A 24,786-nucleotide genomic window follows, 5' to 3' on the forward strand; every position below is an offset into this window, starting at 1 on the left:
AATAGCCTAGAACATCTGCATCAAACTAATTTGGACTGCTCATAATATGTAAGGGCTCTAGGGGCTTGTTGGGACATGTTGGGTTGATTTCAATTGGAAAACGTAGTTCACCTTGTAAACCATTTGATCTAATTTCAGGATCAATAAGGAGAACCTAGAACATCTGCATCAAACTAGTTTAGTCTGCACATAAAACGTGAGGGATCCAGTGGCTTGTTTTTACATGCTGGGTTGATTCCGATTGGATACCAGGCCTAGTTGACCTCGTAGACCAATTGATCTAACTTCGACAATAGTTTGGAGAATCTAGAACATCTGTATCACTGTATCAAACCAAATTAAACTGCATATAAAACGCAAGGGCTCCAGTGGCTTGTATGGACATGCTGAGATGATTTCGATTCAATACCAGACCTAGTTGACCTTGTAGACCAATTGATCTAAATTAAGAACAGTTTGGAGAACCTAGTTCACGATTGGTAGAAACGAACGCAGTACGAAAACGATGGTCAGAAAACATCGCACGCAGAAAGTTAGATAACACTAATGTAAGGTTTTATCAGTTGCAAATAAAACGTTCGTACAACTAGATCGACTTTCCATCGCGCGTCGCGTTCTGCATTTTGTATCGTTTGTGAAAGTCAGTGTCATTTCGCTCAGCAGGTAGTTATCGATTCTAAGTGCGTGTATCCGACACGTTCCGTTTAAGTTAAGTAATTTGAGTGCAAGTTGAACATTTTTGGTCCTTCGAACCGGATTGTGAGGAATCGTGAAAGTTAAGTGAATTTAAGAACAATTTGGTGTCAGCCCCGTGGTCACTAATTATTTTCCACGAGGGAGAACAATAGTGCATGGGCGTCCTCATCGTTAAGTGTTGCTGCTATCGATCATCAGTTCGAGATTAAGTTGGACACGACAAAGATTTGCAGATTGCTGATTGAGCTACGGACATCGGAAGCAGATAATTCAGGACGGATTTGCTGAAACAGGAGGGCAAACTGAGGGCAATGTATATATATTGAGCCAAAGCGTATGCAATTTAGAAAACCTCAATAACACTGCGTGCATGATAATTTTGTGTAGTCCAAATCATTTTTGGTGAGTTGTGACTTGACTGTTTCGCCATCTCTGTTGGCTTTGTCCGCTTTGTAAGTTGGTTTGCTTAGTCCTGTTCCCATTTATTCATCTATATTGTCTACACAGCAAATAATTTTGAAAATTCAACGACGTGTAAAATTGCAGCTCACCCTATCAAACGAATTAACATTCGATATTTAATTAAATTTGATTGAATTTTACAAGGAAGCACCTTTTAAATTTATTTCGATTTAAAAGAATAGTGAGATCGATTGAATGTTACGTTAATTTGCATGCTCCAAATATGTGAGAACGATGTTTACCTTTTGAAGGAGATTATGTTTGGTTTGCTACAAGCAAGTAACTTATTGCAGATTCAGCCGCATTTACCTGCAGTTGTTCCCCAATCGAAAGTGAACCTCCCAGACCTGAAGTTGCCAATCTTCAGTGGAAGGATGTCGGCTTGGGTCACATTGAGAAACGTAAAAACCACAACGATGTTAGTCTCTCACCGGCAGAGATCGCATCGATTGAGATTTCGTCCGCCAAGCGATGGCGTTGAGTAAGCTAGTCAACAGTTTCGAAAGGAACCTCTAAATGATCGCCAAGATTGGTGAGAACATTGAAGCCTGGAATACGCTACTACAGTCCATGCTCTGCAAGCGTCTACATCTCACACCGTTGCGTCAGTGGGAATCATACTACAATTCAAAGGAGATTCCAAGGTATCAATACTTGGTAATGTTTTTAGAAAGTCATTGTTCCGTATTATAGCCCATCGCACCTGGGAAGCAGTTCCAACCGGAGCTGTAGAAGCCATTTCGTCCAACAATCAGTCATACTGGAATCCAATCAAACTGCTGTCCATTCTGCGGACATCAGCGGCGGATTTCGGAGAGGCTCGACGCCGTGAATAAATATTTGCTTTGTTTGAATTGCCTGTCATCCGGTCATTTCGCTCGATTCTGCACCCGAGGATCGTGCTTCCATTGTGGTCACTCGTTACTTCACACGAACTCATCGACCATCGCGAATCCGTCTGCCAAGTCAGGACAGTCAAATGAGAATCTGTTATCTAGGAAATCACCTGGACAGTAACCACTATAAGTTAGCCAATTCAATTCAAATCGGTAACTCAACACACACTCAGCATATGCAAGCAGGATGTCAGAAACCGTTTCGCAAAGGCTCAAGCTCAAACGAGCTCGTGAGCATTTACCGATCATTCCGACGAGCATCCACTCAAGCAGTTTTCGCGGAAGTTCTTTCACTTGCTACAAACAATGTGGCAAATCTTAAGTTCCATGTCTTGCCACCAGTCTGTCTTTCAACACGAAGTATTGACAGCCGATTCAACGTTCCACAACGTCTGCAGCTGAAGATCTGATCATAGGAGCAGAAGTATATCTGGAGCTGATGATTGCAGAACGTCAAATGAAGCTGGGAGATTCTGGTCCAATTTTGCAAAATACTCTTTTGGACTGGGTTGTCTCTGGAGGGATTCCGGATGAGTTAGTAGGTTTACCAGTCGTGTCATCGTGTGTAGCAGAGAATATTGAAGAAGGACTAGCACGATTCTTTGAGCTGAAATCGTGTAGTACCATTAGCACATTGTCATTAGAAGAACGATGACGAGAGACTCTACCGGCAGATTCGTTGTTCAACTACCCAAGAAGCAGTTTCTCGTTGATCGGTTGGGAGATACTCAGGCCATCACTGGAGCGCAGATTGGATGCCGATCCATTCCTGAAGAAGATGTATTCCGGTTTTATTAACGTATATCTTCGGGTGCAGCATATGAGTGAGCTTTGATTGTGTTCGATGGTGAGTCCTGTAGTTCAGGAGGACCTTACTTCCATAACACTGCGGTTCCGATTGAGGAAGTACGCGATAACTGCCGACATTGGACATTGAGAAAATGTATAGGATGATCAAAATGCATCCGATGGATCATCCGCTCCAATGCATAGTGTGGAGAGAGGATTCTACCAAGGCGCTCCGAATATTTAGGCTGAGTCACGTACGGCACGTCTTCGGCATCGTACTTGGCTACACGTTGCCCTAAGAAGTTGGCGGAGGATGACAAGAACGACTTTCCTGCCGTCACATATACGATTGTCTACGAGTTCTAGGTCGACGACATGCTGAAGAGCCTCGATAATCTTGAAGAAGTTGTACTGCTACTGTCCAGGATCTCATCCAAGTGTTAAGCATAGCTGGGCTTACCTACAGGAAATGGAGTTCTAACTCTCGAGAATTGCTTGATCATATTCCACCTTATATGCGGGATGAACGCTCTTGTTTAGATCTCGAACTTTCTAACCCCACCGTTAAGACCCTAGGAATAAAATGGGAACCCCGCTCGGACATGTTTCGGTTCACTGTACCTCAGTGAATCCCTGCTACTGAGATCACCAAGAGGATCATATTGTCCGACTTCGCAAAGCTTGTCAATCCGTAAGGTCTAGTTGGACCTAGTTTTTTCCAGCCAAGGTATTTTCCAGGATCTTTGGAGAATAAAGTATTCCCGGAACGATATTCTACCCGAAGAGCTTCAAGTATGGTGGATTCAAAAATAGTTTGGCAGGTCTGACTCTGTTGCAAGTACCTCGTTGGATCGCATTCGAAAGCGAAACATTGTTCATCGTGCTTCACATGTTTTGCGATGCATCTCAGAAGGCGTACTCAGGTGTGTCTCGTTCTATGGAACAGTTTCGTCGTTGCTGGTTACCATTAGATCTCGAGTAGCTCCTCTCGAGTAGCTTGAAGACCTAGAGAAGAAACGAAAACAAATTTTGATTCCACGATTAGAGCTCTCGTCTGCACTCACAGGTGCACATTTGTACGAAAAGTCGCCCAAAACCTCGAGATCGCAGCTCAGCCGTCATTTTGGACCGACTCAATGCTCGTTAAGTGTTGGATCGCAGCGCCTCAGCGGCAGGAGGTATCTGGAATCACTTAGCCGGCTTGGATAACCCGACAGCTGTTCTATCAAGAGGAATGGATCCTCATCAACCTAGATCCTCTGTTGTTCGAGGAATGCACATCGGTGTCTGCTCCAGCTCAAGTTATTGAACCTTGCACAATCTTCATCCTTCGACTGTCAATTCAAGATTTGATTCGCATCGTATCTGTAAATATGCTACAAATCATAATTCGCTATTTGCGCACCGAATTGCTATGACTGCTCGGGACGCGTCACTTGCGCTCACTGACTGCTGATGCCGGGTCGGACGAAGCCGGCCGGCGACATGGTTTTCTTCGGCTTGCTCGCAATCGACTTGCGACAGTCAGTGATACCAACATAATAAAGTTAACTTTGTGTTTTATCCCCATGGGTAAGGAAACTGACGTAATAAGACCGGCATGCACCTCACATCCTCCTTCTCCTCTATAAAAAAAAATATCCGCAGTTCAATTTATAGGCATATGTAACACTATTATCAAATATTTAAAAAATCCGAAGTGTGCAAAGTGCATTAAATATTCACTCATCTCTTCCTATTTTTATTCTTTTATCATTGGTTAATTAAATATTAGGATGTATAAATGCTTATTGAGGATCTTTCTGCGTTTCTAAATGCAACTTAGTAATTATCCTTTAATCAACGAATCCGATATTTTGTTTTCGTAGGTCTCCAATGCGGTTCTTATTTCAAGCCATTCGCCTGGTAGAACGGACCCATGCGATGTTTTGAGCTTGAAAATTTCAGAGCATTCTTTGTCATTCCTTTTCAAGCCAGTCGGGCATCTAATGCCACTGGTTTGCCAATTTACTATATTTCTCACTGAACATGACAAGTACAGACACGTTTCATTAATTGATTGACAATCTCATCTCAACTAATGTATAAAACTCTTTGTCAATTATCAGCTAGCAACCCTATAACCATAGAACAACAAAGTGAAAAACTGTCGAACTTTAAGTTTATTTATTGCGCATAAATATATCAACAAGCCGGATTGCAACTGTTTTTGACGTTCCGATAGGAAACAAGATGGCGGCTCCACCTACCTAGTATTATCTGTAGACGCTTGGAATGTGAAACAAACTTTTATTCGAAAATACTTTGTATTCGGTCTACCCAGCCAACTTAAAAAAAAAAAAAAAAAAAAAAGCGGGTAAATCACAGCATCATTACCGGGCGCGAGTATTTTGATCACCCGCACTGCGCTGTCATTTTAGTTTAGTCACTCTTTTCCGTACCAGTCACTGTTTTCGGGTATCAATTTGGTTACCGATAATCTTGCTCATTTTAGCCAAAAATAGTATTCTTCAGCTAAAAAACTAGCTTGTTCAACCCAAATTTCTTGTTGGGTACGGCTTAACCAGAGAATACCTAACTAACAAGAGATCAACGAGTGAATTTCAACAATATCTGAAGCTTCGATATTCAGCGCACCACGGACTTCACAAATTTGAATGAATACAAATGGTTTCCACAGGATGGTGGAACGCCAATGCCATTCTACTCAACATCATATATACCCTAATTTAACTACTTATTTTGGACCATTGGCACGTATGTAGTAAGTGCTAATTTATCGGCATTTAACTTTTCCAGACAAAAACTTGTGCAATTAGCTAATTTTGTTCGAGCCTTTTTTTGTTTGTATATCATATGTCGAATAATAGCAAGTAGATACCTTCAAAGCTTTATTGTCTATCCGGAACAAATTTTTACCGCTTTTTATATCGAAGTTGGATTTTTCTCCAGATACAGGCAATTTTCCCAACTTCGGAAGTAGTGCGCTGGATTCGCATAAAGATGCGCTAAACAACGGATCAACTAGTTTGACAGATAAAACTTCGGAAGAAAGTTCGGTTCGGAAGTCCCGACTTCCGAATTCTAACTTGATGCTACGCCGACAATAGATAAATTAATTAATTTACCGAAATAAGAACAAAAACATTGGACGCTATTTTGAATAAATGATGGACAAATTAGTCATCCTCTCTAGGGTTTCCATAACCAATGAACATAGTTCTTCCTACCATTTAACAAAAGAGGTTTCAACTACACAATACCATATTTTTAGAAGATTATTTTCGCTTGGTGCCGATCGAGAGAATTTCTTTTGAATGGTTTTCACTAACACAATCATTTTTTTGAATTTTTACCGGCTGTCCCACCTTACTGGCATCACCTATCCTTCCAATGGGAACGCATGTTGGCTAACATCTCTGGAGTTTAGCGTTTGTTAACAAAACATCTTTGCGGGTATAATTTTCTAGGATGAATTGATTATTGTACATCGAGCGTTTTGATCGAATTTATTACTTTTATCGTTATGTACTACGTATTTCATGGCTAAAAAATATGTTTGATTCTCAATCTTCAAACCATCTTTCAATACCATCCTGTTGGTACAGTGTGAAACTAATTTAATTTTCGGTAATACAAGTATCAGAAATTTACGCCTATAGCAAAATAACATGTATTATATGCTGGAACCAGAAGCATAGCAGTGTGTGTGCTGTCTTTACCGATCAAAAGGTTTTCTATATTTTGCAAATGGGTTTTATTACCATTCAAAATATTTTTTTCGTCGGTTTACATTACCGATCAGGAGGTCTCCTTCTTCTCCAGATTAGTTTCATTGAAATTTAACATGTTAAATGTTAAGTTAATATTACCCGATTAAGTAGTAAATGCCGCATGCATGGTTTTCACTATACAGTTCTAAATGAGTCCATTTTTTAATCGATTTTCATTACCGATTTTCCTTACCTCCCGTATAGTTTTCATTATCATTCGATTTTTTTTCTATCGGTTTTCAATACCGATTAAGAGGTTTTCATAACCTCCTGAAAGGTTTTCATTACCGATCAAGAGGTTTTCCTTACCTCCCGAATGGTTTTCATAACCATTCGAAATGTTTTATTTCATCGGTTTTCATTACCGATGAGGAGGTTTTCCTTACCTCCCGAATGGTTTTCTTTACCATTCTCTTGAATGGTTTTCATGACCACTTTTTTTTCACCGGTTTTCATTACCGATGAAAAGATTTTCATTATCTCCCAAATGGTTTTCATTACCATTTGGAATGTTTCTTTTCCATCGGTTTTCATTACCGATTAGGAGGTTTTCCTTACCTCCTGAATGGTTTTTTTTTAACCATTCAAAACAACAGTTTTTTTTCAATTCGGTTTTCATTACCGAACACAAAAAAAAATCATTCTCTTGTCACTCTTTTTCTATTCTACAAGCATCTTACCTATTCCGCTTTTAACTTGCATCGATTAGCTTAATTCACAACCAGTTTTTGATTAACACTCTACAAATGTACCAATAATTAAACTGGCAGGATCGCCAATGTAAATACGCTACAAATATGATTCGCTATTTGCGCTCCGAATTGCTATGACGCGTCACTTGCGCTCGCCGACTGCTGATGCCGGGTCGGACGAAGCCGGCCGGCGACATGGTTTTCCTCGGCTTGCTCGCAATCGACTTGCGACAGTCAGTGATACCAACATAATAAAGTTAACTTTGTGTTTTATCCCCATGGGTAAGGAAACTGACGTAATAAGACCGGCATGCACCTCACAGTATCCCTCGAAATTTGTGCACAACTGTCACATGAAAAACGAGAAGCAGCTTTACATGAGCTACTGATCCTAAAGCTATGTCCATTTAGAATCCGGAATCATTTATTGTATTGCAGCGGCACGGAAAGTGACCGCTGCAAGAATTCTTTTACAGCGGTTTGTCTACCTAGGCGCCCACTTGCTGTGGTATAAATTTCACGAAGTTTCGTGCAGCGTGTCAAAAATTATTCCAGATGGAAGCCGAAAGGAGAGAAAAAAGTCTGCACACCCACGTTGATAATCCTGTCATCGACGATGGAACCTACGTCAAAATGGATTTCGGACAGCTTCCTAGCCAAAAATTCTACATGGTGACGGCACGAGGAGTAGTTCCTGCGAAGTTTAAGTTTACTTTTTGGACAAACTTGCAAAAAAAACGGATGATTGTGGCAAGGGATATGCAAGTGTGTGGCAAAGACCTAAGTGTTTGTGACGAATAAGACGGTGGACTCAAAGCTGTACAAGTGTACAAGGAGGAATATCTCAAAAACCACGGTCGACCTTCTATAAAGCCCATGAAGGTCCCGTGAAGCTTTGGCCAGATTTGGCGAGTAGCCACTACAGCCGGGAAGTCATCCAGTGGTACCGCGATAATAACGAAGATTTCATCGATAAAAACATAAATCCACGCAACTGCCTACAGCTCCGGCCCACCGAGACATTTTGGGAGGTAATGAAGCGGAAGTTTAAGAAAAGTGGAAAAAGTGGAAAAACAGCTCGGGATGCGACTCAGATTACCAAAATGTGGAACAAATGTGCCAAGGAAGTTGACTCCGGAGGTGTGCAACTTTTGATGAGAGGAATAAAGAAGAAGGTGCGAATTTTCACTCGAAACAAGAAAAAATTATGTGAACCAATAGTTTTTCCTTAAAGTACAGTGAATTACCCTTGTTTTGATGTATTAACCTTATTTGTACGTCAATCCGTTACCGAGATACAGATGATTTTATTATTCCGGATTCTAAATGGACATAGCTTTAGCCCAAAGAAAAGGTTTTCCAGAGGATTTAGTCACGTTACGTATGAATAGAGAAGTCAAATCTACATCTCGCTTAAAGCAACTATGCCCTCGCTTAGTAAACGGACTAATACTCGTCGGTGGCCGGCTTTGAAACGCTAACATTTTAGCCTGTCGAAAGCATTCTATAGTTCTGAACAATCAGCATTCTCTTTCAGTCCTCGTGCGGATTACTATAACAAGTGAGCCCTGCATGCTGGGCAACAATTGCTCATCGCCAGCATGCGAGAAATATAATAACCGATATCAGCTCATAGCTTGGCAAGGAAAGTTATTCATCGGTGCGTTAAATTCTTTCGGGGTCGACCGAAGAGTCCCGAACAACTCATGGCCCTCATGGCAGACTTACCACCCGAGCTGGTCAATCAAGCGCCACCGTTCATGCGTGTGAGAGTGGACTACTGTGGTCCGTTCGGTGGCACAACTTGAGGCTTGCCTCAACTCGAGGCCAATTACGCCACTCTCAAACGACTTGGATTTTCTGACACCAGTTCACTTTCTTTTGGGTAGATCATTCACAGCAATACCAGAACCATCTCTGCAAGATCTCAGTCAGTCACGGCTCTCAAGATGGCAGCGAGTTTAATACTTTTTACAACGTATCTGCAATCGTTGGTCAACACAATATTTGTCGAGCTTGCATGCTCGCACGAAATGAACCAGACAACGGAACAACATTCTCGTCGGAACCATGGTTCTGCTACGTGAGGACAATTTACCACCTCTCAGGTGGTGAATGGGCCGTGTCAGTGAGATGCACCCGGGAAAGACGGCAACATCCGTGTCGTTAAAATTCGCACGAGGGATGAAGACTTCCTTCGGGCAATTTCCAAAGTGTGTGTCCTACCAATTCTCGACAACGACATTCCGTCCACGTCAACTCACGAGGAGGATTAACTCCATCTCCATCAGGCGTCTGGTGGCGCTGCGGAGGCCTTCGGTCTCCGCCTCCCAGTTAAGTTTTTGTTTTATAATATATAGTCAAAAAGCTCAGAGAATGTTTGTCCTCGGCAGGAGCCGCCGCTATTCACTCCGTTGATGTCTGGTTCATCCAAGGTCGAATCAAGCTTGGCTCAGTTCCTGTATTCGGTGGGGGTTGAGGAATCCCCACACAAAATTACGTATCTTCCATGTTATTCGTCGTTTCGAGCAATCTGTTTGAATAGGAGGATACATCCGAACTCGGCGCACTTCAACCGATGCACACCAGATCCACACTGTAGCCAAAATGATCGTCAGCAGTTTGAAGTTTTTCTGGAAAGTTGCGGCCACCTTGAAGTCGGTACCATACTCGGAACTCTCGTCAACATTTCATCTGAGGTCACATCGTTGGATTCATCGGTGGCGCATTAGCGCCTGCGAAGGTGGACGGCCTCCACAACCCAGGGAAGTCGTTATGTATATCATTTTCACACACGAAGATCCCTCAACCGAGGTCGATTGGCATCTGGGGCAGACGATTCGAGGAGGATTCAGTAAACGACTCCAGCGAAGAGCTCAACCGGAGCCACACGGACCGTGCGGACAACGAAGTATTCTAAAGATTTGTCAACGGAACCTATTCAGCAGTACCCATATCCTAAAGACCGCAAGCAGATCACCAAGTCAGATCGACAGAGAACAACGAATTAAATATTTTCGAAGAGACAAGTTTATATGATTGTGTAATGTGTATATACGTAATATTTGTTTTGAAATAGTCTAAAATTAGCAGTTGCGAATAAAATGTTCGTACGACTTGATCAAATTTCCATCACGCGTCACGTTCTGCATTTTGTATCGGATAAGACCACCGTGAAAAAAAATATGAAAATCGCTTAGAGAGACGCCCGAAAACCTGCTGTTTAAAATCATGATTCTAATGATTTCTTGATCGCAGTATTCGACATGTTAATCAAGGACTTCCCGACATGAAATTAGGAACAGGTTTTCCGTAATACCAGATCCAAGCTTGCACGCTTGTTCATTTATTTAATAGAACGATGTGATGAAGTTGGCATAAAAAGTCAAGTCACAAGATGAATCATCGCACAAATGTACCATGCGTCTCCATAAGCTTTTACGCTTATATGCTGCTGAACAGTTTTCAAAATCCCTACATATCGTTTCCCCCGGGAGGCCCATTTTACTTGAAAAACACTCATGAGGACATTCAGGTATCGTAATAACTTATGGACCTTCCTTACCCTAGCGGTAAGATGCGCGACTATAAAGCAAGACCATGCTGAGGGTGGCTGGGCTCGATTCCCGGTGCCGGTCTAGGCAATTTTCGGATTCGAAATTGTCTCGACTTCCCTGAACATAAAAGTATCATCGTGTTGGCCTCATGATTTACGAATGCAAAAATTGTAACTTGGCTTAGAAACCTCGCGGTTAATAACTGTGAAAGTGTTGAATGAACGCTAAACAGCGAGGCGGCAATGTTTAAGTGAGAGTTGTAATGCCAATTAAAAGAAGAAAAAGAATAACTTAGATTATCGTACCTAACAACTTAGTATTTTAACTTATCTGGACATGCAATTATACAAACAAGCAAGTTACTTTAACGCCGTTAAAGCGATGATCCCTTTCGTACTTTGTGACCAAATAATCTCGGAATGTTCCCAATTGAACAACAAACGCTAATAACCAGTGAATTTTTGAGATCGAGAACTATAAATGCAACACATGTGCATCACGAATATAAATTTACTGTCCACCAATCAATTCCAACGTGAAATCCAAGCTACCATACAATGCAATGGGGTCTGGGTCGACAACACCATGCGCAGGAATGTAACTGTAAACAATATGATAATCCTAATTTCTTTAAGGTATTTTATTTATTTACAAACATAGACCTAATAAAAAGCGCTTTAGCAAGAAAATGTATTTGACCAACAGATTGAACCACAACTCAGCACAGTGCAGCGGTGGAAAACAATCAACCCAAATGGCAGGTATTAAACGCTCACAGGCACGCCATGGCCATTTGCCGCTGCTCTATTGAGGTTTGTTGCTGAATAATGGGAATGGAAGAGTGCGAACTTCAACGAATGAATGGGGTGCTTCCTCTCGTGCAAGGGGCTCCCACTACAGAATGGAAGGAAACTTTTTAGAATCGTTTTGGTTTCATAAAAAACCATCAAATAAATAATGTTTCCCCTTTACGTGAACCATCAGCGAATCCTTTCGCTCGGTGCAGATTGTGTAAAGGGAGATTTTCTTTCAACAGGATTTCCGGTTTCTTCAGTGGTGAGTAGCCTTAGTGTAGCATCCGGAGCGAGGAACTGCGATAAGCTTCCTGGCGGGAACAAACGGCTAGGAAGCTTTGAAGTGGTTGATACACACCGTACCTTGACAACAAAGTGAAGACGAGCGTCTTCTTCCAAGAACTGCGAAACAACGAACGAAACGCATTTCTTCGCTTGTGGAAGGATTTTTGCCGTTTCGTGATTAATCTCACCGCGAAGTGACGGCTGTGATGGTGAAGAAAAGCACTCTTCGTCATCGTCCTTGGCGGTAGAAAAATTGTTTCCTTTTCGTGGTGACAAGGGTTTTTTATGCTCACGGGGGACTATTTCTGTAGAATGAATTTGTTGCTCATCTTTCGTGCTTTTCCACTTACTCACTCTTCTCATCTTGCCTTTCAGATGTCAACTTGAAACGACGACGATTTGCAGTTGTTAAATTTAATCACTTTTTCTTCTGCTTTCTTCCCTCTCCATAGAGCTCACCTGTGGCAACAATAGAGTTGACGACTATCAAAGTCAAAAAGGTAGATATGAGCTTTTTCTCTCTCACTAATTCTGGGATTTGCTACTTGAAGGCAATATTATCGTGCTTGAGTTGGTAGAGCACCGTGTGAAACCGTCAGAGGAAGCAACAAATCTTCTTGCTGCTGTACAGAAGAAGCTTGGGAAAATCAACTGGAGCTATTATTAGATGCAAAGCCCTCATCGAAAGGTTTACATTTGTTATATTCGTGATTTATGTGCAGAGAAACTGGTAAGACATAAGGCCACTTCAAAAAGATCAAACTCAATGAAGAACTTGACCCCCCAGTTGAGCTCTTTCACTTTTCATGTCGGCCAAGGGTTGTCCTCAGATGGAAGTGAACATACTACTAAGCACAAAAATAAATGGCGTGAGTACATTTTGAAATAAACAGAAAAAATCGCATTCTAAACAAATCTAGTATAAAAAGACACTATGCAATTGAATAAAATAAATGTTCTCATTACCAAGATATCAATCAATTTGAAGGGTGTGAAATGAACCATCAACCAACCAGTAAATGACAGATTCTGCATAAGAACCTGCGGAAAGTGCTTAAAACACTGGCATATGCAATTTCGGAAGATTTCAAGACAACACTTGTAAAGGAATCTTCCAATTTTGTATTATTTTAATACAGCATCTGTAAAAAAGCTTACATTTATTGTATTAAAATCTTGCAGAATTGTATATGCCAAGATGTTATACAATAATTGTAAGGTTTGTGTTTTAGGTACATGTACTCTGACCAGATAATACCAAATTTCAAATAATTCCATTCCGTAGTAGATAAAAACGCGATTTTTGTTTATTTGAAACGTTTATCAAGCGATGATCTCTGCTTGTTCGTAACAGAAACTCGTAATAGATTTTGTTCGAATTCGACGTTTGCTCACTAACGACACCTGGTTCGTGATTTGCCTAAGTCAGGTAAAGAACAGATTCCGTTAGTGTTCTCGTGACGAAAAGTATAACCGCTAAATGTTCCAAGGGTTATGTCTGTGTGTCTGTGGCACAATACAGTTGATGCTGAAACTTTTCAAAATGATCTATAAGATCTCCGCAATTTAAAAATATTGAATTAATATCATGTTCGCCAGGCAAATTAAATCGCAATATTAATATAAACAGGCGAAGATCATTTTCAACTATTTATTGGGGATTATTATTTTCAAGTGGATTCAAGTACGAGACACTGAAGACATATTTACAGATGAGATCGAAATACGTATCTGCAATGATTACAACGTGGTGGAATTGAATGAAACAGTACTAAACTCGGTACTAAAGACAGGGGTCCTTCTTAGCCGTGCGGTAAGACGCGATAAGACGCGCTGCTACAAAGCAAGACCATCTCGAGGGTGGCTTGGTTAGATTCCCGGTGCCGGTCTAGACCATTTTCGAAGTATCATCATGCTAGCCTCATGATATACGAATGCCAAAATGGTAACCTGGCTTAGAAACCTCGCAGTTAACAACTGCAGAAGTGCTTATTGAACACTAAGCTGCGAGGCGGCTCTGTCCCAGTGTGGGGTTGTAATGCCAATAAGAAGAAGAAGACGACGACTTACTTATCACTTTTTTATTTCTCACTTGTCATTTCTCATTTCTCATTGTGAGAAGTCAGAAATAACAAGGAAAAAGTAAGAAGTGGTGAATGAGACTTCTCACTTCTCTCTCCTTGATTTTTCACTTCTCATGTTTCACAGAAGAAGTGAGAAGTGAGACGTCTTACTGCTCACTTAGTACTTCTAATTTTTTCAATGAGAGGTGAGAAGTGAGAAATGAGGACTGAGAAGTGAAACGATGCACTACACACTTCATATTTTTTACTTCCCATTTCTTGCTTTTTATTTCTTTCTAAATTCACTCCTCAACTGTCTATTATCACATATCACAATTCCCTATCGTTGCATCAAACGACATTTTCGAACATATGACCCTCCAAACGGTATTTGCGGTCGTATGATCAATTCGTGCAAATAAAATTATCGGCCATAACACCTGCTCGATCGAACGACAATTTGGACAAATGGCTTTTTCTGCCAAACAACCATTTCGACCATACGGCATTTTCGGCCAAATAAACTATTCTGCCAAACGACCTGTTCGGCTAAACAATATTTTCAGCCATTTCGGTCAAATGGAAATTTCAGCCAAAGGACCTGTTCGACCAATCGACTTATTCGGACAAATGATATGTTCGGCAAAACGGATAGTCTGCAGTAGTCATCGAACAAGTGCCTTCGAAGGATCGCGCGTTTGTGTTGCTCTTGGCTCCGGTCCAGATCAGGTTGGTACTGGGAACGCTAGTCTGGGAGAACACGAAGTGAAAAAAACCATGACTGCATCGAAGTGCAGAAAATAATTGGAGCAGGATTGATCATGTTGGTGCTGAGAACGTAACGTTAATAAATTAGTTCGCGATTGAACGGGTTCATATTTTTCATATTGAACGCAAAACTGCTTTATGCGAGTGATTAAATTATTATAAAATAAAACATTCAATGTCCATTTGCTCGCGTTTGAAATTGAACGCAGGACAATCGCGCGATCATCGTTATGTTTTGTTCTGCTAGGTGGTGATAGGTCGATAAATCGATTAATTATTGCGTGCTCGTATTATTGTTTAAAATTTTCTAATGGTCACTTCATTTATAAGTGTGAATCCAGATCCAATGATATCATCCTATTAACAACTGTACCTTCCAGTGATTTTTGTGGAGGCACAGAGGCTAACTGTAAGAACGTAGCCGATGGCGGTTTTGATCTTTGCATTTATTGAGTTACTGAAACTTGCACAGTGAGAATGATTGACTACAGTCAAACCTCCATGAGTCGATATTGAAGGGACCATCGACTCATGGAAATATCGAGATGAGGAATAGCGAATCTTTGAAAAGCCGTTTGAAGGGACCATCACAGTAACCCAGAAAATATTTTTTAATATGGCATAATTCGCTTCCATGAGTCGATATCGAGTCATAGAACATCGACTCATGGAGGTTTGACTGTATTATGCTATTTCACAGATTCTGTCAACAATCAACACAAAATGTTATATGATACAAGTGGAGGCGATGCACATACATATTGTATGGGGTAGTATCTATATGGCCTCCACTTTAGCATCTTATGTGGCATCATATACGAACTTGTGGCCACTGGGCACGAAGTAGCAGCCATAAATATGTGTAGTGTAGTCAGTCAGAGCCAGAGCTTAAAATATTCATCTTCATGAAGCAACTTCGGTCCGAATTTTGACAAACATCGCATGAATATTCAAAACATAGAATGACATAGTCAGACGACTACTCCACGAACTCATTCATTCGACTGTCACTGAATGTGTTTACTATGTACAGAAAAAAACATAATTAGCATTGTTTATGTTGATGTTTACCGCTGAAAGTGCCTCGCGGATGAAAATCGGATTCAGTCCTGTGTGATAAATCACTTTACTCATTTGAAACGTGTTCAGATTTCAGATAATTTATCAATTTGTAAAATGTGCATAAATATTCAATGACTAATATTCAACTGAAAATTGACTGTCCAGAGCCGACTATGAATGTGTCGGAAGTGAACTGACAAATGAAGAAAAATGGACTTCAATAAAAAATTTCGATTATTTTACACTCTGGCAGAGCTAAGCTAGTTAGCTAAGCTTATGTTTCTTTCGACAGTGTGTCTCTTTCGGACCAATGACATTTTCGGCCTTATTATTCGGACAAATAATCGTTTCCGCCAAACGTTCAATTCGGCCAAATGGAATTTGGCCAGATGACTTTCGGCCAAACTGCCTTTCTCCCACTGTGCGATTGTTGCCGCGACTTTATCACTGGATCGCTGCAAGCAAGGTAATACCAAGTGATGGACAATTCAAGACAAAATTTTCAAAACGACTTATCTGCTTTTGTAAACAAAGATTCAAACGACGATTTGACGATTCTGATAGCACTCCCACGCAAACCAACATCATCAACAGGTAGCGGAAACCTTCATCTACCTATTGGTGGTGCTGGTTTGCGTGGGAGAGCTATCAGATTCGTCAAATCGTCGTTTGAATCTTTGTTTACAAAAGCAGATGAGTCGTTTTGAAAATTTTGTCTTGAATTGTTTGAGGGGACCATAAAATTGTTAAAAATGTTTGAGTGTTTGGAAAATTTTCCTTTCGTTTATGGAAGTTTTGCATCGCTTAGAAACATTTTATATTTCTTATACTCTGATTTTCTTATCAACCATTTCTTATTTTATAACAATTGCTTATTCTGTATGATTCTTTTTTTTTTGCTGCCATATTTCGTGTTTATTGAACCACATGTTTGATTAGAGTTTTGGATTAATAGAATTAGATTTTTAACATGCTGTGCATCTGCACATATCATGTTTTTAAAAACAAAGTAAACCATAGTCGGTTTTTACGCGGGGGATACGTATTGCATGAAAACTACGGAAAACAACCTCCCGACATAGTCATTAATTTACAATATTGCGTTGCGTTGCGTTGCGTTGCGTTGCGTTGTAACGGAGTATTTCGTAGATTGCATACTGATAGTTGTCATGTATATTCTTTACCTTTCTTACCCCAATTGCTTATGGATTTCCATTTGGGATTTAATGGAAATCCAATTGGGGGTCCAAAATGATAAAACATGAAAGCTATCATTGCCGGCCACGCCCATCTTCTCCGTTACTAGGAAAGGGAAGGAAATGATGATATGACATCTACTTAACGAGAGGCCAGCGACTCACCGACGCCCTCATAGATGTCAAGGAATTGGATGGTGGGTAGGGTATGTGGATTAGGAGTATCATTATAAGCAAATGATAGGAAATTTGTGGAAATACGTTGGGAGTGACTTTGCTAAGGAATTTATGTCACTCCATTATCCTTGCCGATGATTTTCCTCGGATGGGGCGAAGGTATTAGCCTTGCCCTGGCTAATAGCCTAGGTTTAAGCGCCTTTGCTCGCTCTCTGAAACGAAAAAAGAGCAAAAAGAAATTAAATTCCCTTTCCCCCCTGATATGATAATGATTTTGATCAACAAATGAATTCTAAGTGGATGAATAAATGATCAAACGATCTATTGTCGTAGCAGAAGCAAACCCGCCTCAATACGACAGGCAGAAGCACATGTTTGTGATTCAAACGCGATCGACTGTTGTTCAATTTCGATACACATAGTTGGGTAGAGAGAAAAGATGTGAAATATTGCTAAAGTAGGATTCGATGGATACGGGGAATTGACTCATATGCCACCGTTATTAGCTGGTTATGGGACAGCTTTCTCGCAAGGGCAGCTGTTGTATAATTGGTAATACGTCCGTGTTCTTAATGGAATAGTGCGGGTTCAAGTCCCAATTAACGGGGGTAACTTGCCCCAGTGTACCTCATAAATTCTAAAAACTAATGTGTGTATAAATAAGGCAAGTAGTGTAGTGTAAGAAGATTGGAACATCCTCACCGGCTTATCCTGGGCAATGCTGATTGTAGATCCGTCTGTTGTCTGCCGAGTAAAATGCATTTGATTTTTTGCGCATCACAAGCGCATTCAACACGGCATCCGTTCAATTACACTTACTAACATTACATTTTTCTGTTAAGTCCGCGTTTTTTTAACGTTTTCATATGTGCGGCAAATTGAATTATGTATCACTCGCGTAACCATATCCCGGATGGACGGCACTAGTAAAAATACCAGCAAAAACTTCAGCAGAAAAAATCTTGCCAGAAAATCAAAACTTCTTCCGTTTATAATCACGGCCTACTTCGAACTCGACATAGTCATTAATTTACAATATTCAGAAAAACTCTGAAGTGAATATGTATGTACATTATGTGGAATATATTGATTTGAAAAATGTATTGGAGGTAACCACTTTCTTTCGTTGGGACTCGAACCATGACCTAGACCTACGCTAGACTGGTGCTTTTAACCAACTAAGCTATGAAGGACCTCCATCGGCCTGCGCATTTTAGCGGATACTTAATAAGCCATGAGATTCCCAAGTTCCAACTCGGACGCATAGTCAAAGCACTCACAATCAATTTCACAAAACAACGCTTACACTTGTGTTTTGTACTAAGGGTGGTCTAACCGGTAGTACCGAAATCGGTAATACCGGTTTTACCGGGCAATTGTGGATACCGAAAATACCGGTTTTAGAGACGGAAATACCGATACTTTCAGTATTTCAAATAATGCTGTCAGAATAAAAAATCTCGAATAGTTTTCACCTCCTTATATCAGCTAAATTGCCTGTAATCGCATATCTGTCCCATATAAATAGGAAATCCAGCATAGATGGGAGAAATATTCGATTACAAGCACAAGCAGTAAAAACTCATCGTGCAAAAAACAAAACAATTCAATGCGCGCATGAATGAACTCATTAACAATTAAGGATCAATGAGGACGTTCACGTACAGCAAAAATCGATCATCATCGTCATTAATCATACATTATTTTTTCAATTCTACACCAAACCGTCGGTTGTTAGATTTTCTAACAATTCTGTATAAGAATCTACCAACACCTGTTTAAGAATTGGGCATATGGGAAAATGCTAGATTATTTTACAAAAAATGTAAGAAAAGCTTACAATATTGTTAGATTCTTATACAATATTTGTATAAGAATCTAGCAATTTCGCATATGCCCAGTTTTTATACAGGTTTTATACAATAACAACCGCCGCGCCGGTTGGGTGTAGGTTAAGTTCAACACTATTAATAATACGTGTTGAAAGGTGGCTTAAAAAACACTTTTTCAATTTTTTTAATGGGCCGTCCTCTTATTCGGTTATATTTGTTGCCCTGATGCTCTGGACAAAATTTTAGCCAAATCAGTCAACGTTTTGGCGGTGCTAAAATCGTAGGAAGTTTATATGGAAGAATGTATGCAGAAACATCCAAAAACAGTGATTTTCAGTTGGACGGCACAATTTACGATCAAGAACCATAACACTCATTTAGTTCTTGTAGAATTAAATACAGAATGTTATGCTGAAAACCGCGAGAAGATTAAAGTTTGCCCGGCTAAGTTATTAGCATTTTACTGGAGTGTTATAGGAATGAATGTATATCTTTTCAAAGGTAAAAGAAACGAAATTCGCTCAAACCCCACTTCAGAGAAATGCTAATAACTTAGCCGGGAAAACTGCGTAACATTCTGTATTAAATTCTTTTAGATCTGAATGAGTATCATAGTTCTTTATCGTAAGTTGTGCCGTCCAACAGCAATACACTGTTTTTTGATGTTTCTGCATACATTTTTGCATATAAACTTCCAACGAGCTTAGCACCGCCCAAGCGTTGACCGATTTGTCTGAAATTTTGTCCAGAGCATCAGGGCACCAAGTAGAACCGAATAAGAGGGCGGTCCATCAAAAAAATTGAAAAAAGTTTTTCCCATACTAATTTGAGCTACCCTAATGGAACGTACACACGGTCAAGCAGTTTGACCAACATTGACTCCACCTCTCGTTTATTCAAACATCCATCAAGTTTTACCAACAGCGGCACGAACAATCAATTTATTCGACCAACAATATCACACACAAACGACCGAAGCACCAACTTGAGCACCAACCATCAAAAAATATATTGTGTTTGTACAACTTCACTACAAATGCTCAAACATGTTCGGCGAACCTTGACTCCACCCCCGATAACTCAAACCAAAATCAAACCGTTTTAATTTTTTCCAACCGAGCCGCCAACTGTCAAATGGTTGTTCGAACAACTTCACACACGTTCAAACAAAGCAGCAACCGAAGCGATTTCTTGGGGGCGGAGTCAATGTTCGTCAAACTGCTTGACTGGTGTGTACGTTGCATAACGTGTTGCTTCATCCTCTTAGACATCTGTAAAACTGCCAATGACTTTTTTCTCCAATGAACATTGCATTGTTGACAATATATGAATTTGTTAAAAAGGTACGTGTCGTAGTAGTTTTTCTCCGAAGATCACTTGTGAAAAACGATTTGCAGCAAAAATATGTCCGATATGAATTCGGAAAAGAATTTAAATTAGTGGCTGTCTCCAAAGCACACTGGAATAGCATGTTATCTATGCTCAAACGGATCTATAAGTTGAAGCTTTAATCCAAATTGAACTTCAGTGATGATTTTTTGGCGGTTGGAGAAGTAATTTGAGCCCTCGAACCTGTTCAAGTTGATGTGGAACTACTCTGCCGTGAGTTCTGCACGATCTTTTTGCTTTTTTGAATAATTCTGCCGTAAAGTAATTGATCAGAAAAGATGTTCTTGAAGAAATCCAGAGCGGCTTTAATTAAGCAAGGGGACGAGATCATGAAGCGTCTAATCATCGGTACTTAGAAGATGCCTCTGAAGGGATTAAGGGTAAGTACATGACACTGATTTTCGACGGTCTTGTAACCATTCGTCCAACTTCGATTGAACCAGAGAGGAGATTCTCAGTAGTTGGCAACATTACCAACAAAATCCAATGCGGATTGGGAGTTGAGTCGACCAGTATGTTCGCTTTACTCAGCGTTGATGATTTTAAAATTTAATTTTTGTCAAAAAGTATTGTTTTTCATTCAAAAGTCCAAATCAAAAATTTTTTATTTAAAACCTGAAATTTTCACAAAACCCGGTATTGACTCCACCAAATACCGAATACTGGCATTTGTCAAAAATGGTCAATACCGACCACCCTAATTGTACTCCACCATAAACATGCTCCAAACACACATAATGCATTTTTTTGTTAAATATCTTGGCTGTGCATATGCACAGCACATGTTTCGAAATGGACAAATTGGTATGAAATTTGCGAAAAAGAATCCACGTGTCTTGGAAGGACTCTAACCCTCAACCTCCTACTCTCTAGATAGGCGTGATAACCCCTACACAACAAGACCACTTAAAGGTCACGTTTGCGGAAAAGCCATCAGAATCCGAGTACCAACCTCCACCGCGGTTAGCTCTCTTTTTTGCAAATTGAATATCTTTTGGATGCTTGATTTGTCCAATCTCCACATGTGTTTTACTGTTGTATATCCATGGTCAAGCGAGTGCACATTGTTTGTTAAACAATGTTTGAAACATGAAACGAAACTACATTTTTTGCTAGAGGCCACCGGAATGTTATTTTTTTTCAGAGTATCTCCGGCTCCCAAAAATTTAGGAAGAGATTTGTTTATGTCTATCTCGTTGCGGTACAAAGTTAAAGTTTTGTTTTAGGTGTAGCTATAAATAGAATAAATTTCTTTTGATACATTGTGAACTTTATCATGGACTCCCACACGGAACCATCGATATACATATTAATAATAATAACTTATATACATAACTTTGATTTACAAATGATTCAAATATTTGTTTAATTAATCTCATCGAAGCGCCCTTATTGCAACCCCAGGGCTTTTGGTCTGTTTCTTCTTTTCCCGCGATATTTGGTGCACCATCCATCATCCCGTAACAGTAATATTCCAATCTCGACAACACGAACACCCAAGATCTCCAAGCAAAACAAACGTTAATGTAATTGCTACCATCCAATTCCTCGCTGGAGGCGACGGGCGACAGCGAATTGATGCCTTAATTTTCCTGGAAGCTTCATTAGCAATTTTTCATGCAAACTTTTGCAATTTATGCAAGTAGCTTCCGCTCGTTTTCCACCACCATCGCATCATCGGGCCCGGCAATAATGGTGAGCAGAAAAACAACACCGCCCGGTATGACAATAATTGAAACGAATGAGCAGTGAAACCATTTCGTTTAATTTCCTCTGCAGTTCTAGCAATATTAACGATATGGCTGTCCCCGCCCGCCGTAGGCTGCTGGCTGGTCGATGCGATGATGCGATCCAACCCGTTCGACTGACTGACTGAAATCCTGCCGAACACGGCTTCATCCGTCCGATGTAATTTATTTAATTTTTTGGCGATGTTTGCCCTTTCCACGTTATCTAATGAACGGCCATTTTTGCTATAAAAAATAACTTAGACCGTTACAAATATTTGTCTGGAGCAGTATAAGATGTGCACAAGGTTCTATGCGGACATGCTGTAGGCACGTGCGCGTTAAGCAAACACCGTGTTTGTACAAAAATCTATGTGAAAAAACAAAACTCGCTTAAATCCAAACCACAGTGTAGTCGAAAGTTATCATTGGTGAAACTACGAAGAATATGCTCTCTATAGACAATTTTATAATATAGCAAATATTGTTGCGAAATTGATGATATATTCACCTAGATACTGGAATTCAAATAATTAGCTGAGACTATCCGATATGCAGGCATCTTACCTATTTGAACTCTTTTGCTCAGACACTTGAACTTGCTGCTGATCCACAGGGTTTAAATGCATGTTACCTTCAGGATGAATTTCCCCGAAGACAGATGAGCAAGTAGTATGTTGCACACTCCGGTTGTAGGATGGGACTGGTAGCACATAGTGTCTGATTATGCCAAGAAAGCTGCACCGAGTCTCTCGCTCGCGCTGGGGGGAATATGATAATAAAATTTATGTCCCGGTACCGGCAGCTTCCACTTCCGACCATTAGCTTCAGATACAGAGAAGACTAGATACGACGAAAACGTATGTATAAACGGGACAAACAAACAATGAACGATGAGATGCACAGAGCAGTATTTGTTTATTTTAGTTGGTTGAAATTGAGGGCACAGGGCTGTAAGTGGGGCTGAACAACGGAACGGCAACGGAAACGGAAAATTTGACAGTTAGCCCATATATTTTCTGTCAAATTTTCCGTTTCCGTCGCCGTTCCGTTGTATTGCGTTTGGGACTTAACTCGCTCTCACTATTTTGGATAACATAAATATTGATTCAGTTTTATCGACTACTAGTCAACCCGGCAGACGTTGTCCTGCATAGTAGGCGAAAATGCGCGTTGTGAACTGCCCATGCTAAATGTCCATACAAATCTCAATTTCAGTTTTTCACGATTTATTCAACCCTACTCGTTGCTTGAGAAAACATCCTATAAAGAAAATTTTCTTTTAATCGACCTGAATTCTCATTCAAAACTACGTGCTCTGGCAAGAAAAACACAATAACTTTCGTTAAGAAAGAACTGAAAAATATCTCGTTTGTTTCAGAAACCAAACATGCCCATGCACGTTGAAGAGCAATTTCAGGGCATTTGTTGCAGCTTCCGAACTACAAGTGTCCCTGGGCTTTATTTTTGCATATAGCTATTGATCTGTATAGAAGAAATTGAAGGATTCGGTACTAATTTGTTTGAAACAGTTTTTCTAGAAGTATGAATAGAAGGACTTACGTTGCTTCTCAAGCAGACGATTCATTTGTTCGGCTTTCGCAATCAGGGCTTTGTTATCAATTCACTATAGCAACGGAGTAGTTTTCGCTAGTATTTGTTAGTATTTTTGGGTGTCGCGGAAAGTTTAGAGTGGGTTGCCCCTTGGGGAAACCTGTTTTGTTGGATGCATATCGTGATTTCCTTAAGAAATGCTTGCTTCAGCAGGTAGGATAAATCACTGCTTGGGCACATGGACCAATTCCTGGCACACTGTTCAGAAAACCAATGAAAGTCGAGTCAAGTACGAGACGCTGAAGACTGTCTTACTGTTATGGTCGAAATACGTGTCTGTCAAAGGTACAATCAAGTAGTGGACATGGAAAACAGTGAATAAATAAATAACAATTTATTTTGGTAAACAAGAACACTGAAGGATAGTGGCCAATGAGTTCTTCTGATGAATAAAAGTGTGCCTGATACCGTAATATCCTCTCGAAGTATGTAGTCTTCCTGCAGAAGTATTTATAATTTGAGCAGCGTTTAGAGAACAATTTTACAGATAATCTAGTAAGAACTCAAGTTATGGAGTTAGTCACCCTTGTTTTCATTGAAAGTTTGTAGTTCAACTTCAAGCTTTGCTGATTAACATATATGGATTACGAAGTTAGCTATTGCTTCGTATCCAATGGTTTTAGGACAATTATTTTGCGAAAATTGCGATCAGCCCGACTGAAAAAATACCCCACCGTGAAAAAGCGAAAAGGGAACGGCAGCCGCACCGACTTGAATAGAAAACAGCTCATTTTCATAAACATACGTTCTGTTCCCGTGCAATGTGCAGTGCGGGAATCAGGGACGTCTCCGACATACCTACCTACTTGAATTAAGGTTGCTCGCAGATGGTGCTGGAAGACAGACATCGAAGCGCCAGCGAGCGATAGCTGGTTTGTTAGCCGAGAAACCCTCATGGGGTACATTTGAATCAGTTAGAAGTGTTGCTTTTAATGAGAATGTGTAATTTGCTAAGGATACTGTTATGTGGGGCTACATTACAGATGTAAGGGACATTTCAGTCTTGTGATAATA

The 24,786-nt window shown here is 40.3% G+C and overlaps 1 protein-coding gene across 1 annotated transcript in view; it reads left to right on the forward strand.

Annotated features, from left to right (window-relative positions):
• The window catches only part of LOC134220702 (zwei Ig domain protein zig-8-like), a 623,811-nt gene that overhangs the window by 104,325 nt on the left and 494,700 nt on the right, over positions 1-24,786 (forward strand). Inside the window, exon 4 of the mRNA XM_062699803.1 lies at positions 12,397-12,444. Within this exon, the coding sequence (XP_062555787.1) occupies positions 12,397-12,444 (48 nt within the window). The remainder of the gene's footprint in view (positions 1-12,396; positions 12,445-24,786) is intronic.

This window comes from Armigeres subalbatus, chromosome 3, assembly GCF_024139115.2.
Source record: "Armigeres subalbatus isolate Guangzhou_Male chromosome 3, GZ_Asu_2, whole genome shotgun sequence".
Taxonomy (NCBI): domain Eukaryota; kingdom Metazoa; phylum Arthropoda; class Insecta; order Diptera; family Culicidae; genus Armigeres; species Armigeres subalbatus.